General features: G+C 45.8%; 1 protein-coding gene across 33 annotated transcripts in view; it reads right to left on the reverse strand.

Moving 5' to 3' along the window:
• The window catches only part of celf2 (cugbp, Elav-like family member 2), a 161,028-nt gene that overhangs the window by 57,443 nt on the left and 91,058 nt on the right, over positions 1-12,527 (reverse strand). For 32 of the 33 annotated variants that reach the window (XM_029461992.1, XM_029462019.1, XM_029462018.1 and 29 more), the window contains one exon: positions 6,429-6,625. In XM_029461992.1, the coding sequence (XP_029317852.1) occupies positions 6,429-6,625 (197 nt within the window). Of the gene's footprint in view, positions 1-6,428; positions 6,626-8,227; positions 8,361-12,527 lie in introns of those variants that run through there. The other variant, XM_029461995.1, reaches the window with a different exon arrangement.

Genomic DNA, 12,527 nt, shown 5'->3' on the forward strand with positions numbered 1-12,527 from the left:
GAACACATTTTATATGTGACAGCGCGATAAAGAGAAGATTGTCAGATGGAGAAATCGGGAAGAGGATGAAACAATGCCGCATGTCTGACGGGCATTTGGCGGATATTCTAATCCCGTCAGTGCAGCACTTCGCAAATCTATACAATCCACTGGTTACTTTGGTGGAAAAACACCAAAGTCACCCCCCTCCTCCTGCAAATCCTCCCTCCCTCGCTGCAGAGACAACAAGAGCACTTTTGCCGGAAATCAAAGCCGCTTTCTGGCTGACCCCGAAGTGCTCGGAGAGGGAAGAAAATGTGCAGCTCTGCAACTTTGCTCATAACCAAGCGACCCAGAGACGAGCTGAGGATCCACACACACACAGCCTCCCATTAAAATCCACCTGCAGCTGCGCTCTAATTGGGCCTCGGTAGTCGAGCTAAAAGAGCTAACGCCTAGTTAAGGCGATATAATTGGCCGCTCTGCTTTAGGAAAGAATAAAATAAATCCGTCCTCCGTCTCAGGTCGGCCTCGTCTCAACTGAATCCATTAGAGCAGATAATTGTCTTGGATGGCGAAGCGTTTGCTCGGCGTCGCCACAGCTGAGCGAGGGGAAACTGTTGGCTTGCAGTTTCAAAGCGGATGTCGGCCGTGCGTCCCTGGACGTGGCACCGCAGCAGCGCCGGCAGGTGTTCATCTGAGCAGTAATCTGCCTGCGTGCGTTTATCTCCGGGCTTTCCCTCCTCAAATCTTCATTGGATGTTTGTGGGTTTTTCCATCAAGATGACATTTCAGGTTCGAGAAGATTTAAAAACGTGTGTTTGATGCAAACTCTATTTCAGGTGTCCAATCAGCTCTCAGGGGGCCAGTATTGATTGTGCTTTTTGTTTTCCAGGTAGCGAGGCGAGGAGCATTTACTGTTTGCACTTTAAAAAGAGGAAATCTTCCACATTTCTTTGTGTCTTTGGTGCTGAACACTTGTTTCTGTGATGCGGCTCCCGCTCTTCCCCAGAGAGCAGCTGTCAATCAAGCCGTGTGGGTGGCAGCGTGTCGTCTCTTGTTCGCACATTCAGAAGGTTTGATTCTTCTACAGATTGCCCTTTTGTCTTCGTCTTTTCAGCCGGGATGTTCCGGTCGGAGGTTGAATCACGTTTGTTCTGCAGTAATCAGCAAATAGATATTTATTTATGAGAATAAGTCATAGATAATTGATTTAGACGAAGACCATAACTGGGATCTTTCTTACTACAGACCTGTGTTTGTATTACATGGTGTTAAATAAGATATGTTGACTTTAACAGATTAGCAAAAAGATATATATATTTTTTTTGTGTTGGTAATATTTATTGCATTTTATTCATTAGTGTGCAGGGTATTTTATTTTGAAAAATGAAATAAATTGCATAATATAAAATGGAATAATTACATTATATGTATTGCACTTTATTGCACTTATTTCTTTCAAAATCCAAAATACGTGGTGAGCATAAATAGCAAAACACACCGTCATGCGGGGAATATTAACCAGACAGAGTTATTGTGAATTTACTTGGTTGAGATGCAGTTAAATATGCAAGTTACAAAGAAATTGCACTTTCAAATCGCATTTACAATTTAAAAAAAGGGAGAAAGTTTCAGGCCGAGTCGTGTCTTTGTGTTATTTGCAGGGTGGTCAGACAACATCGCTTTATCACACAGTAATTCCGTGTCTTGGCCTCTTTACAAACCCTCTGTATATTTTTCACCACAAGGTTAATGAGTCTTTTCCATTCAGATCGAATTACACGCAGTTCATTTCACTTTTGATTTATCTTGTTATTGTTATATTTTTGAATGATTTCCAGGCCATGTTGTGCACAGAGACTATTATGTAGGATATAGCCTGTTAATGAAGACATTAAACTTATTCTGTGCGTGTGTGTGAATTGAAGTGTGTGTGTGTGTGTCTCAGCGGCTCATGTGGGCAGGCTGTATCATTAAGATAAATGACATGGCGTGTCCCCTGCCAAAACACACACACACACACACACACACACACACACACACACACACACACACACACACACACACACACACACACACACACACACACACAGTGCAACAAACCCGTCATGGCGCTTAAGGTTGTGTTTTAGCAAAAGGACCATTTTCTGTTTACCCCTCTGGCTCTCTTTGTCTCATTCTCTCTTTATCTCTCCCTCCATCTCTATCTCTCTTTCAGCACAAAATGCCAAATTGCTCCATTTCTCACTTCGCTCCCCTCCTCCCCTGCTCATCCACTCATCTGGTTATTAACTCCAAACACATTAAACCAACAATAGTGCCACGATATTCCCCAGACTGTCCTAGTCAAAATAAACAACACACACACACACACACACACACACACACACACACACACACACACAGCCTGGATGCACACACCTGGGTCAAACTGCAAAATGGATTCTGCATGACGCACAATAGCGACACAATTTAATGCTTCAGGGCCAATAACAACAAATCTGGGAACTTATTAAAGGAAAGCTGGCGGAAGTTTTGGCTTCTCGTTAACCTGAACAGGCTGAAAGAGATCATTTAAATTATTTGCAATACGTATTTTTGGAAGCTGTTGATATTCTTTAATGCCAAAAATATTCAGACTCGTGGTTTGCTCGAGGAATTTAATTCTCGTCAGGCTGAGGAAGCGTCTAAAACTGCACTTAGGACCGTCATGTGACGCCAGATGATGACAATAAGATATGCAACATGAGCATGGAGTCCTGGGTTTTATCTTCGACGTCCTGCAACCATTCGTTCACAGCTGTCCCACTCCAACGTTTGATTGCTATTTTAAAACCATATTTTGACAACGATCTGGAGAAAACAGAGAGCTTTGGGTCGAGCCGAGGTAAAGATGTGAATCAGGCCTAAAAACACAAACATGTGCCAGAACTGTAGACTCGGACTCGAGTGAGGCTTCAAGCACAAGATGAGGACTCGAGACTTCAGGTGGCTACAGACTGTTTTACACAATGTACCAGAAAGGTCCAATAAAGTGTCGTCTGGGTCAGACTGCACGCTCAGATTGTACGATGAAAGCCTTAGTTTAGGTTGTTTTTCAACCCGCTACGATGTTAATAAAGAAGTATAAGCACACAGAGACATGTCAGGATGTCTTTGGTTGCACAAACCTTAAAATCGACTGTTCGTGGTCATTGTGCGTCAACCATTGTGCGTCAACCATTGTGCGTCAACCATTGTGCGTCAACCATTGTGCATCAACCATTGTGCGTCAACCATTGTGCGTCCAAAACAGGAAGAGGTTAGCGCTTTTGGCGCTATTGGTAATTAGTCACCAAAGAGCATCAATGTAAGTCTCTGCAGTTACTACAGCCAGTATCAGAAACACGAGAGTAACAGTGGAAAACTAAAAGTTGGTTGTTGCTCTGAGGAAAATGGAAAGCGGATGGAAACAATAATACGACTTGGATACGCTGGAGATGAAAGGCTGTCTGTTTGCACTTATATCCAGACTTATATCCTGCATAAATCTATTATTACTAACTTATTTAGAAGTTATCTTGTACTTCATTAATTTAAAGCTGTCAACGAATGTTTCCCGTGTTGTGCTGTCTTCGTCTTTTTGTTGTTGATGTTCTTTTTTGGACGAGCAGCCGCTGAAGTGTCAGCTAATGAGGATCCAAACAAAACCGAGGGAAGGAAACAGAGAAGCTATAAAGGCTTGAAGCTGGGGCCGTGGAACTTTTCTCCGTCTCAGCGGGACTAACAAACTCATTTAAATCCAAACTGTTTCACAGAAAAAGGAAAAAAGGGCCGCTGGGTCGCCACCGGGGCATCAGAGTAGGCTCATTTGGCCCCAAATGGCCGAGATCCTTTTCAAACAACACCGTCGCTAATTTAAAGTAAATACACAGAGGGAAGACAGTTTCCCTGACGCCGGAGAAATTACCGTCGGCGCCGTTGCAACAGTGAAAGCGGCAAGGGGGCCACTGCGGGTCCCTAGAGTTGAGCGGGTGCAGATGAGGCCACGCGGCTTACTTAACTATGAGAAAACAACAACAGCGCTCAAAGCCTGGAATAACAAGGCCAGTAAGAGCCCAATCAAATGCTACGTTTCCTCTCAAAACACTCCACCTCGCAGCACAGCAACAACAAAAAATGAGGCATGATTGTCATTCAAAGAAAAGAAATAAAAGGCATGGTAGGTGACTGTGTTTTTCATCTCCTGCAGAGTGAGTGATACTCTTGACTCATCAGGCACAAAAACAACTCATTTCAAGGGCAGTGAAGATGCAGCAGGAGAAGTGAGGAAGCTGGAGGATAGGAGGGGGAACTCTGGCCCCTCTCTTTCTCCTCAGAAGCAGCTGAGAGAAAGAGAGGAGGGAGAAGAGACGGGTGGGAAGAGGAGTCCTCTCAAGGCTAAGAACAACACCAACACAAAGCGCATGACAAGTGTGTTGGTGTGCAGAAACGAGTTGATTTGCTTCTTGGCAGAACGCTGTCTCCAGGCTTTCATAAGCTCATATGACTCAGTCAGAAGCCGGCGAGAGAGAGAGAGACTGGAAACAGGAAGCAGAGAGTGTGTAGGTGCAGAAAGGTGAACGAAAAATCTGCTTTTAGCCACTGAAAATGTATTTTAATTTCAAAACACTAAATAGCATGTCATCATTTTGAATTTGCGTCACCGTGTCTTGTCTCGCCGACTCCAGCGAAGCTTTCGCACTGAGGAATTTAACTTCTTTATAAAAGGAGGAAATCGTACAAAAATAATAACGAGAAGCAACTTCTGCAAATATATTTACATAAGTGTTGGCTCAAGGAGGAAAGTAAAACGAAATATCATGAATGTGTCTCCCATCATCCACTGCAGAATTGATCAAAACATTCATTTCGAACAAATCTCCCTGGACCCTAAGCGTGTCTGTTGGGCGTACATCCAGAGAAACATAATTATTATAGCAATGAACAAGCATTGAAAGACCTCCGCTTGCTTTACGCCTAAAAATATATTGCACTGTCGAAGAACATTAACAGACGAAGCGCTGCTCTATGGACACGACGGCTTTATAACTTATGTATTTGAGAATATACGGAAGCCCTTCATTAATGATGAAGAAGATGAATCATTTCTGTGCACAATGCGGTTGGCGAGCTTTTCTAAAATATTTTGCATTTATTGAAATTAGCATGCTACATTTTGTATAGATTAGCATGTATTAAAACAGGACGCGCAAAGACAGTTCTGTTGCTCTAACCCGATGGTGTAAGATATGGTAATTTAACTAATTATATATAAAAAAATAAATAAAACTGCACAATTTATTTTGAAAATGCTGTTGTTAAAAATTTAATTTGATAAAACATTAATATTCATCAACGTATTGGAGCGTATTCGCACACGTGGCCTGATTAACCTATTTGGGGGCCTGGCCCCGGGTATTTAAATAATAAAAGTCGCCCCCCCCTCGCTCCACCTTATTAGCTAATAATAAAGAATATGTGTCACTGGTGCAAACTCCGTCAAAGTCAATCAATACAGAAATCAGTCAATCGTGCTCATAAATCCTTAATTCGATCCCATCTCTGTGGCAGATGCTTGTTTACTTGCTTTACTCACTTCAAACCCACTGATTCAGATTTGGTTTCCTGCGACACTGTGAAAACTTCTCTTGAAATTTGCTTTACAGTTGGATGGAAGCGCGGCGTCGCCCTCTCTTTCTCTCTCTTTACTTTCCTCCCACTCTCCGTGTCTCATCAGGAGTGTCATCAGCCCCCACTCCGGCTGATGCCTGTTAATATGGCAGTGCGATTGTCTGCCTGTTCGTTGCTGCTGTCTCTATTGTTTGCTCTCACACTTGACAAATTCATCAAAAGGAAAAAAGAAAAAGCAATGGGAGAAAATAGCTGCAAATCACACGGCTTCGCACAATTGACTGTGTTAGTCTGGCGAGGCGAGTCTTTGTCTTCAAATGGTGCACGAAATGTGTGTTTGCTTGTGTAATTCTGAACATATATCATTTGTTCTGCCATTTACTAGATGGAACAGCCCACTCAGCCACTGACAGTATGTGGATCTGGGTTCGTGGAAGAGTTGCGTCTGCGTGTCGGTTGTATCATTGTAAGCGAGCGTCTATTTGTGCATCTGCATCCATTAAAATAATTTACTTACATAAGCGAGCGACAATAAAGTGGAACAAGGGAGACAAAAGAAAGTAGAGAATAAAGAGAGACAGAGGAAGGTAAGGAAAGAGAGAAGTGATGGAGGAAGAAGAGAAAGATGAAAGTAAAAGAAAGAGGGAGGAAAGAAAATCTGCAATCATAAGATCTGATCTCCTTCAGGCTTCAGATCCGTGCAGTCAAGCAGAATGAACAATACTTCCCTCTTGAGAGAAAAACAAATTGATTCAGTGGAGTTAAAGGGACAGGAAGTGCGTGTGTCTCAGTACCTTTGCTCTGTGGAGGGTTCTGGCTGCGGTCTCGGAGTATGTTGATCTGGTAGACGGCTCCGTACGGCTCAAACAGCTCCTTCAGCTCCTTCTCTGACCAGGAGCGCGGGATCTGGCCCACAAACATCTTGATGGCGTCCGGGTCCGGCTGGTCCGAATGCTCCAGCGCCCCGTTCATCTTCCCGGCCGTGCCGTTACTGCGGAGGGAGCGTGAAGACGAAACGTTAAGAGCTTAGAAAGACTTAAGTTATCAGACCAATGACACAGATTTAGCTTTTCATCTTGATTGTGTGTTGAGAATTGTTCCTTTCACAAAGCTGAGGCTGAAACTGGTGTGTGTCAGTAAAACACACCGACGCTTACGAACCATTAACGTTTCCCCGGCTGGAAACAGTGTTTGAGATGTATACGCACGAGGTACACTTGAACTAAACACATGCATGTGGAAACAATGTCAGCTTTTCAGAAGACGAAGAAAAGAATTTCAGTTTGTTGTATTTTTCCCACAATCCAATGGGTTTCTAAGTGGTTGAATGAATTACACATACAGACAGAGACTATTCTCTGTGTTGGGGAAGAGAAAGGTCATTACGTTACGGAAAGAAATGCATGCAAAATAAAATGTGACCCCCAGAACTTCATCTTCATCACAGTGGCCTCTCAAGCAGCCTTCAGGTCATCGCAGCGACACTGAAACTCACTAATACAAATCCTCTCCTTGCAGCAGAGCGAGGTGGCTTTCAATACAGGTTGTACAGACTGAAATCCCTGAAGCTTGCAATTTCTCTCTTAAACTGACGCGACACATCAGGAAGCTGACATCACGCTGACCCTAAAAGTGAAGATGCAGCGACGGATCTCTTCAGGAGGCCAGTAAATCCACAGTGTAGGACTGCGCTGCGGAGAGACTCTATTCACAGCACAACAACAAATGCAACACATCTGTAGTTTCTGTTGACATGAGATCTGCAGTTGTACGAGCCGTGGCGAAGATCAGACACACTTTATGAATGTATGTAAGCCTGCTGTCCGCCGCGGTGCATGTGTGAATGTTTGTGCATGTTTGCATGCATGAATGAGTGCTGGATAAGCAGCGTGTTAACGTTGAGGTTGAGCTCGGGGGGGATTAGGCTGCAGAACCAGTACAGTAAACCTCCGGGCCCTCTAACAAGACACAGATGCTTACACGCCTATCGCTCCGGTTACATTTCCACATCTGGAAAGCATGTGGAATAGAGGTGAAGTGCTTTCACCCTTTTTCACCGCAGAGCCACAACACTTATCTCCACAAAACACACGCGGCTTGTCCACGCGTTTGGACTGCTAACACGAGCTACGCCGTCTCTTTTTCTTTTTCCCGGACGAATAAAGACGAGTAAATGCTTTCAACGGCGAGGCCCTACGGAGATGAGAATGGCACGCGAGCACGCACGAGGCAAAGCGTGACCGTGTTTGTGAGGACAATCATACGCAAATGGGTACAAACACACACACACACATCACAGCCATCGAGGCCTGTGGTCTATTTAAGATGGCTGAAAACCAATCCAATGAAACCAAAGTCGATGCTTGTGCTGTTTTATTGCTCTACTTTCCCTTTTGTTATTCTCGGCAAGAGAGCGAAAGAGCATTATCTTAAGAGGCAAAAGCAAAACAAAGCCAAATCCCAAGCTTGGTTAGCTGACAACACTAATACCACCCTATAAAGCTCAGCAAGAGAGAAAGTCAGAGTGAAGGAAGGAGGGAGGGGAGAGAGAGATATTAAGAGAGACTGGGAGGGAGGAAAAAAACATCCAGACCTTTGAGTGCGAGCCATCCATCTTTTGCAGAAAGAGCCAAGGCGCTCAGCAGAAACGCCCAATTCTTTAAAGGACTTAAAGGACATGTCAAATAAAACGGCAGAACCGGAGAAGGAGTCAACGAGCCAAACCAGCGCTAACAGTCCTCGAGGGCAACAACCGCTCCTCGCTAAGCTGTCCGATAAATCGCGGGGGCCCCGGCGCCGAGGGAGCCCCGAGGGTGGCCGCTGATGGGGAGGAAAGAGGGAAGGAAGGGAGGGAATGGCAGCGGCGCTGGCAAGGAGTTACCGTCCCTATCACCGGCTGACGTTTAGACACATAAACGCTGGGACGGCTGCATCGGACGAGCCTCGGCGGTCGCTGGGTTCAGACTGCAGCACATCATGCCCTTCGCCCTCTGACACACACACACACACACACACACAGAGCTGATGTGTGTGTGTGTGACGGCAAAAAGAGCAGAAAGCGGAAGAATAGCTGGAGACAATCCCTCATTGTTGGCTGTTTATGTGAGGCCTGTGGGGGATTGAACGAGTCCACGGTGGAGGCGATACAATGGCCAGTGTCAGAGGACACTGCCCGCCCTGTGCTCCCGCCACCATTCACTCTGCCTGCTAAGACAATGAATAGGTTCACACTTGCAGCCATAAGGCGTACGAACGCACAACTGTCTTGTGTAGATTGCACTGTCCGTCTTCTCCTGAGGTGGTTGGGAGTCGGTGAGTCTCCTCACTACAAAGGAATGAGCGCCTCTTCCATCGCCCCCTGTGGCCAAGACTGACAAGGTGTTATTGCAAGCAGACAGAGCTTCACCCTGTGTGTGCGTGTGTGTGTGTGTGTGTGTGTGTGTGTGTGTGTAGATGTTTGTGCGACTCTGTGAAGCTCAGCAGGAGAGTGTCCTGGGGCTGGGATTAAGTCGTTGAGTGGATCCACTCCTGCCACAGCCTCTCCATCTCCCTCCCTCTTTCCCTTTTCTTCGTCTTCCTTTCTCGCTCTCCCTCTCAATTTGAGCCAATTGTTTGCCTTAATGGCTTAACTATTGCTTCCATCACTCCAGTCTCCCTGCAGCACAGGGCCGTGACTGAGGGTTGATCTACACCGAGCGCGTGTGTGTGCATGTGTGCATGTGTGTGCGTGTGTGTGTGCTCAGCCACACTGCAAAAAAGAAGTGTCAGTGTAGGTGTTTGAAGCAGCTGCTGAGGGCTGTTATTCCCTCACCTCACAGTCACATTAAACAACATGCTCGCTCATCCAAACTACAGCTGCGTGATATTGATCATAAAAGCTTACGACAGTCACTTATTTATTCATTCATCATCTTCATTTAACATTCACAGCTCTTCAGACCTCTTTTAGTTTTTCTTCGTAAAGCAGTAGAAGCTAATTTATTAGAGGCTAAGTTGTGGCACTTTTAGTTTAACTTGGACTGGAACTTAGTTATTTTGAATACAGATATGCAACGCCCCAATGTCCCATGTAGGTATGTGACCCGATGTCTGTATAAAGAGATCGATTATTGCAGCTTTAAGTGCAGAGAAACACGATGATGTGCCTGTCGACTGTAGCCATGAGCTACCTGGAAAACATCAACAGCCTTGTTCATAGCTGGACTCCAACAGACGGCCACATAGGAATGTGCTACGAAAAGACAGAGAGGACGAGACAGAGGAGACGAGACAGAGGGGACGAGCCAGAGAGGACGAGACAGAGAGGATGAGATAGAGGGGACGAGACAGAGAGGACGAGACAGACAGACAGAGGAGACGACACAGAGGGGACGAGACAGAGAGGACGAGACAGAGAGGACGAGACAGAGAGGACGAGACAGAGAGGACGAGACAGAGGAGACGAGACAGAGGGGACGAGCCAGAGAGGACGAGACAGAGAGGACGAGACAGAGGGGACGAGACAGAGGGGACGAGACAGAGGGGACGAGACAGAGGGGACGAGACAGAGGGGGACGAGACAGAGGGGACGAGACAGAGGGGACGAGACAGAGAGGACGAGACAGAGGGGACGAGACAGAGGGGACGAGACAGAGGGGACGAGACAGAGAGGACGAGACAGAGAGGACGAGACAGAGGGGACGAGACAGAGAGGACGAGACAGAGGGGACGAGACAGAGGGGACGAGACAGAGGGGACGAGCCAGAGAGGACGAGACAGAGGGGACGAGACAGAGGGGACGAGACAGAGGGGACGAGACAGAGGGGACGAGACAGAGGGGACGAGACAGAGGGGACGAGACAGAGGGGACGAGACAGAGGGGACGAGACAGAGGGGACGAGACAGAGGGACGAGACAGAGGGGACGAGACAGAAGGGACGAGACAGAGGGGACGAGACAGAGAGCACGAGACAGAGGGGACGAGACAGAGGGGACGAGACAGAGGGGACGAGACAGAGGGGACGAGCGAGGGAGGTAAGAGTGGGACTGAAAGAGAGGGGGACAGGGGAGGAGACGGATGCAGATGAGCCTGGTCCAGGAGTAAGCACAGCTCAGAGCGCAGCATGGGCTCTCTGAGAAACCAGGCACATGTACACACACGCACACACACATATCACACATGCATACACACACGGGCTACAGTTCAGGCTGGCTGCGTTGATCCCCCTGCTGTTATTCCCTTCTGTTTCTGCTCTAAAACACACAGCCTCTCTGACTCCCTCTGACTCCCTTAAAACCCTCAATCGCAGCGCACACACGCCACAAAACAGCCCTCAGTGGGTTCGTGGAACGGCCAAGCCGTCACACACTTCCTCCCTCTTCTCTTCTTGGAAGCGTGTTTGCAAGGTGTGTAACGGTCCCACAGGGGAACTAATCTTGTTGACAAGCAGAGTGAGAAACATCAGTTCCCCCCCGAGGGAGCAGGGCAGCCAAGGTCAGCTACATGCACACACACACACACACACACACACATGTACCGGCATGTTAACACACACACACACACACACAAATGCAGACCTGGACAGTCACATCTACTCACACTTGTACACACTGACAGATTCTTCCACACGAAGACACACAATGTGGAAGATCAGTTCAACATTTTCACCTGAGGAGGAAATGTAACGTGAAGTTATGATCATATCATGTCAGCGTTTCACAAAGTCGTGGTGTTTTGAAACTTTTGCTCAGGAGGTTCCTGGTGATCTGCCTCATGGCCACAGACATACACTAAAAACACACATAAAAACCATTTCATACTCCTGAATATGTCCTGCTGCTGTGTCATACTGTAAACAAGATTAACTCCTTCAACACAACACACCATGAGAGGCATGCCCCCCCCCCAGACCCTGAATGCCATGCCAGTACGTAACTGATTTAGTCGGCGGCGGCGGATTAGTGACTAACTAAATGAGTGGCGTACTGTATCGACTGATTTATCTGGAACACTTTTAGTTTCTCTGTAACTGACTTACAGCCAGGTAAAATGGGGGGGGGGGGGGGGGGTGTGTGTGTGTGTTTGCATTTGTGGTTGCCATGGAGACGTGTCAGTACATGCGACGAAGGTAGACCATCAGATAAATGTCACAGGAGCTAATGAAGCTGCACTGGTGCCTCGATGCTCAGCTAGCTCTGTGCTAATGAGCTACTGCACGCTGGCGTATGCTAATGAGAAGAGACACACACACACACACACACACACACACACACACACACACACACACACACACACACACACACACACACACACACACAGCATGAAGTACAGTGGCAGTGTTTCCTCAGACATAAAGTCGCCTTGTTGTAAACATACACGTTGTTCTTTATCTTAATGCATTGAGAGTTATCTCTGTGTGTGTCGCCCTGTCAGAAGTTGAAGTTCCTAAATAAAGTATTTTGTATAGAACTGTCATATTTGACCTTATCTTCGAAACGGACACGGTTGAAAAAGCTCCGGAAACATACAGGAAGTGAACCTCAAGTTTAGAATATGTTATGATAAATATATGTTCTCAAGGTCAAGAAGGAACCTCCGCACATATATATATATATATATATATATATATATATATATATATATATATATATATATATATATATACATATATATATATATATATATATATATATATATATATATGTATATACACATATATATATATATATATATATATATATATATATGTGCTGTTTTCACTTTTTAAACCCTGAGCAGCCATTGTCTTCCATTCATTTCTGAATATCATTAACGGAGTTTAAAGACAAGAAATTGGGATTTGCAGCTTTTCCATTATTTTATATGATATTATTCTTTCACATATTTCAGTTTTGGAATGTTGGTTGCAGAAAAA

This window comes from Cottoperca gobio, chromosome 23, assembly GCF_900634415.1.
Source record: "Cottoperca gobio chromosome 23, fCotGob3.1, whole genome shotgun sequence".
In the NCBI taxonomy this organism is placed as follows: domain Eukaryota; kingdom Metazoa; phylum Chordata; class Actinopteri; order Perciformes; family Bovichtidae; genus Cottoperca; species Cottoperca gobio.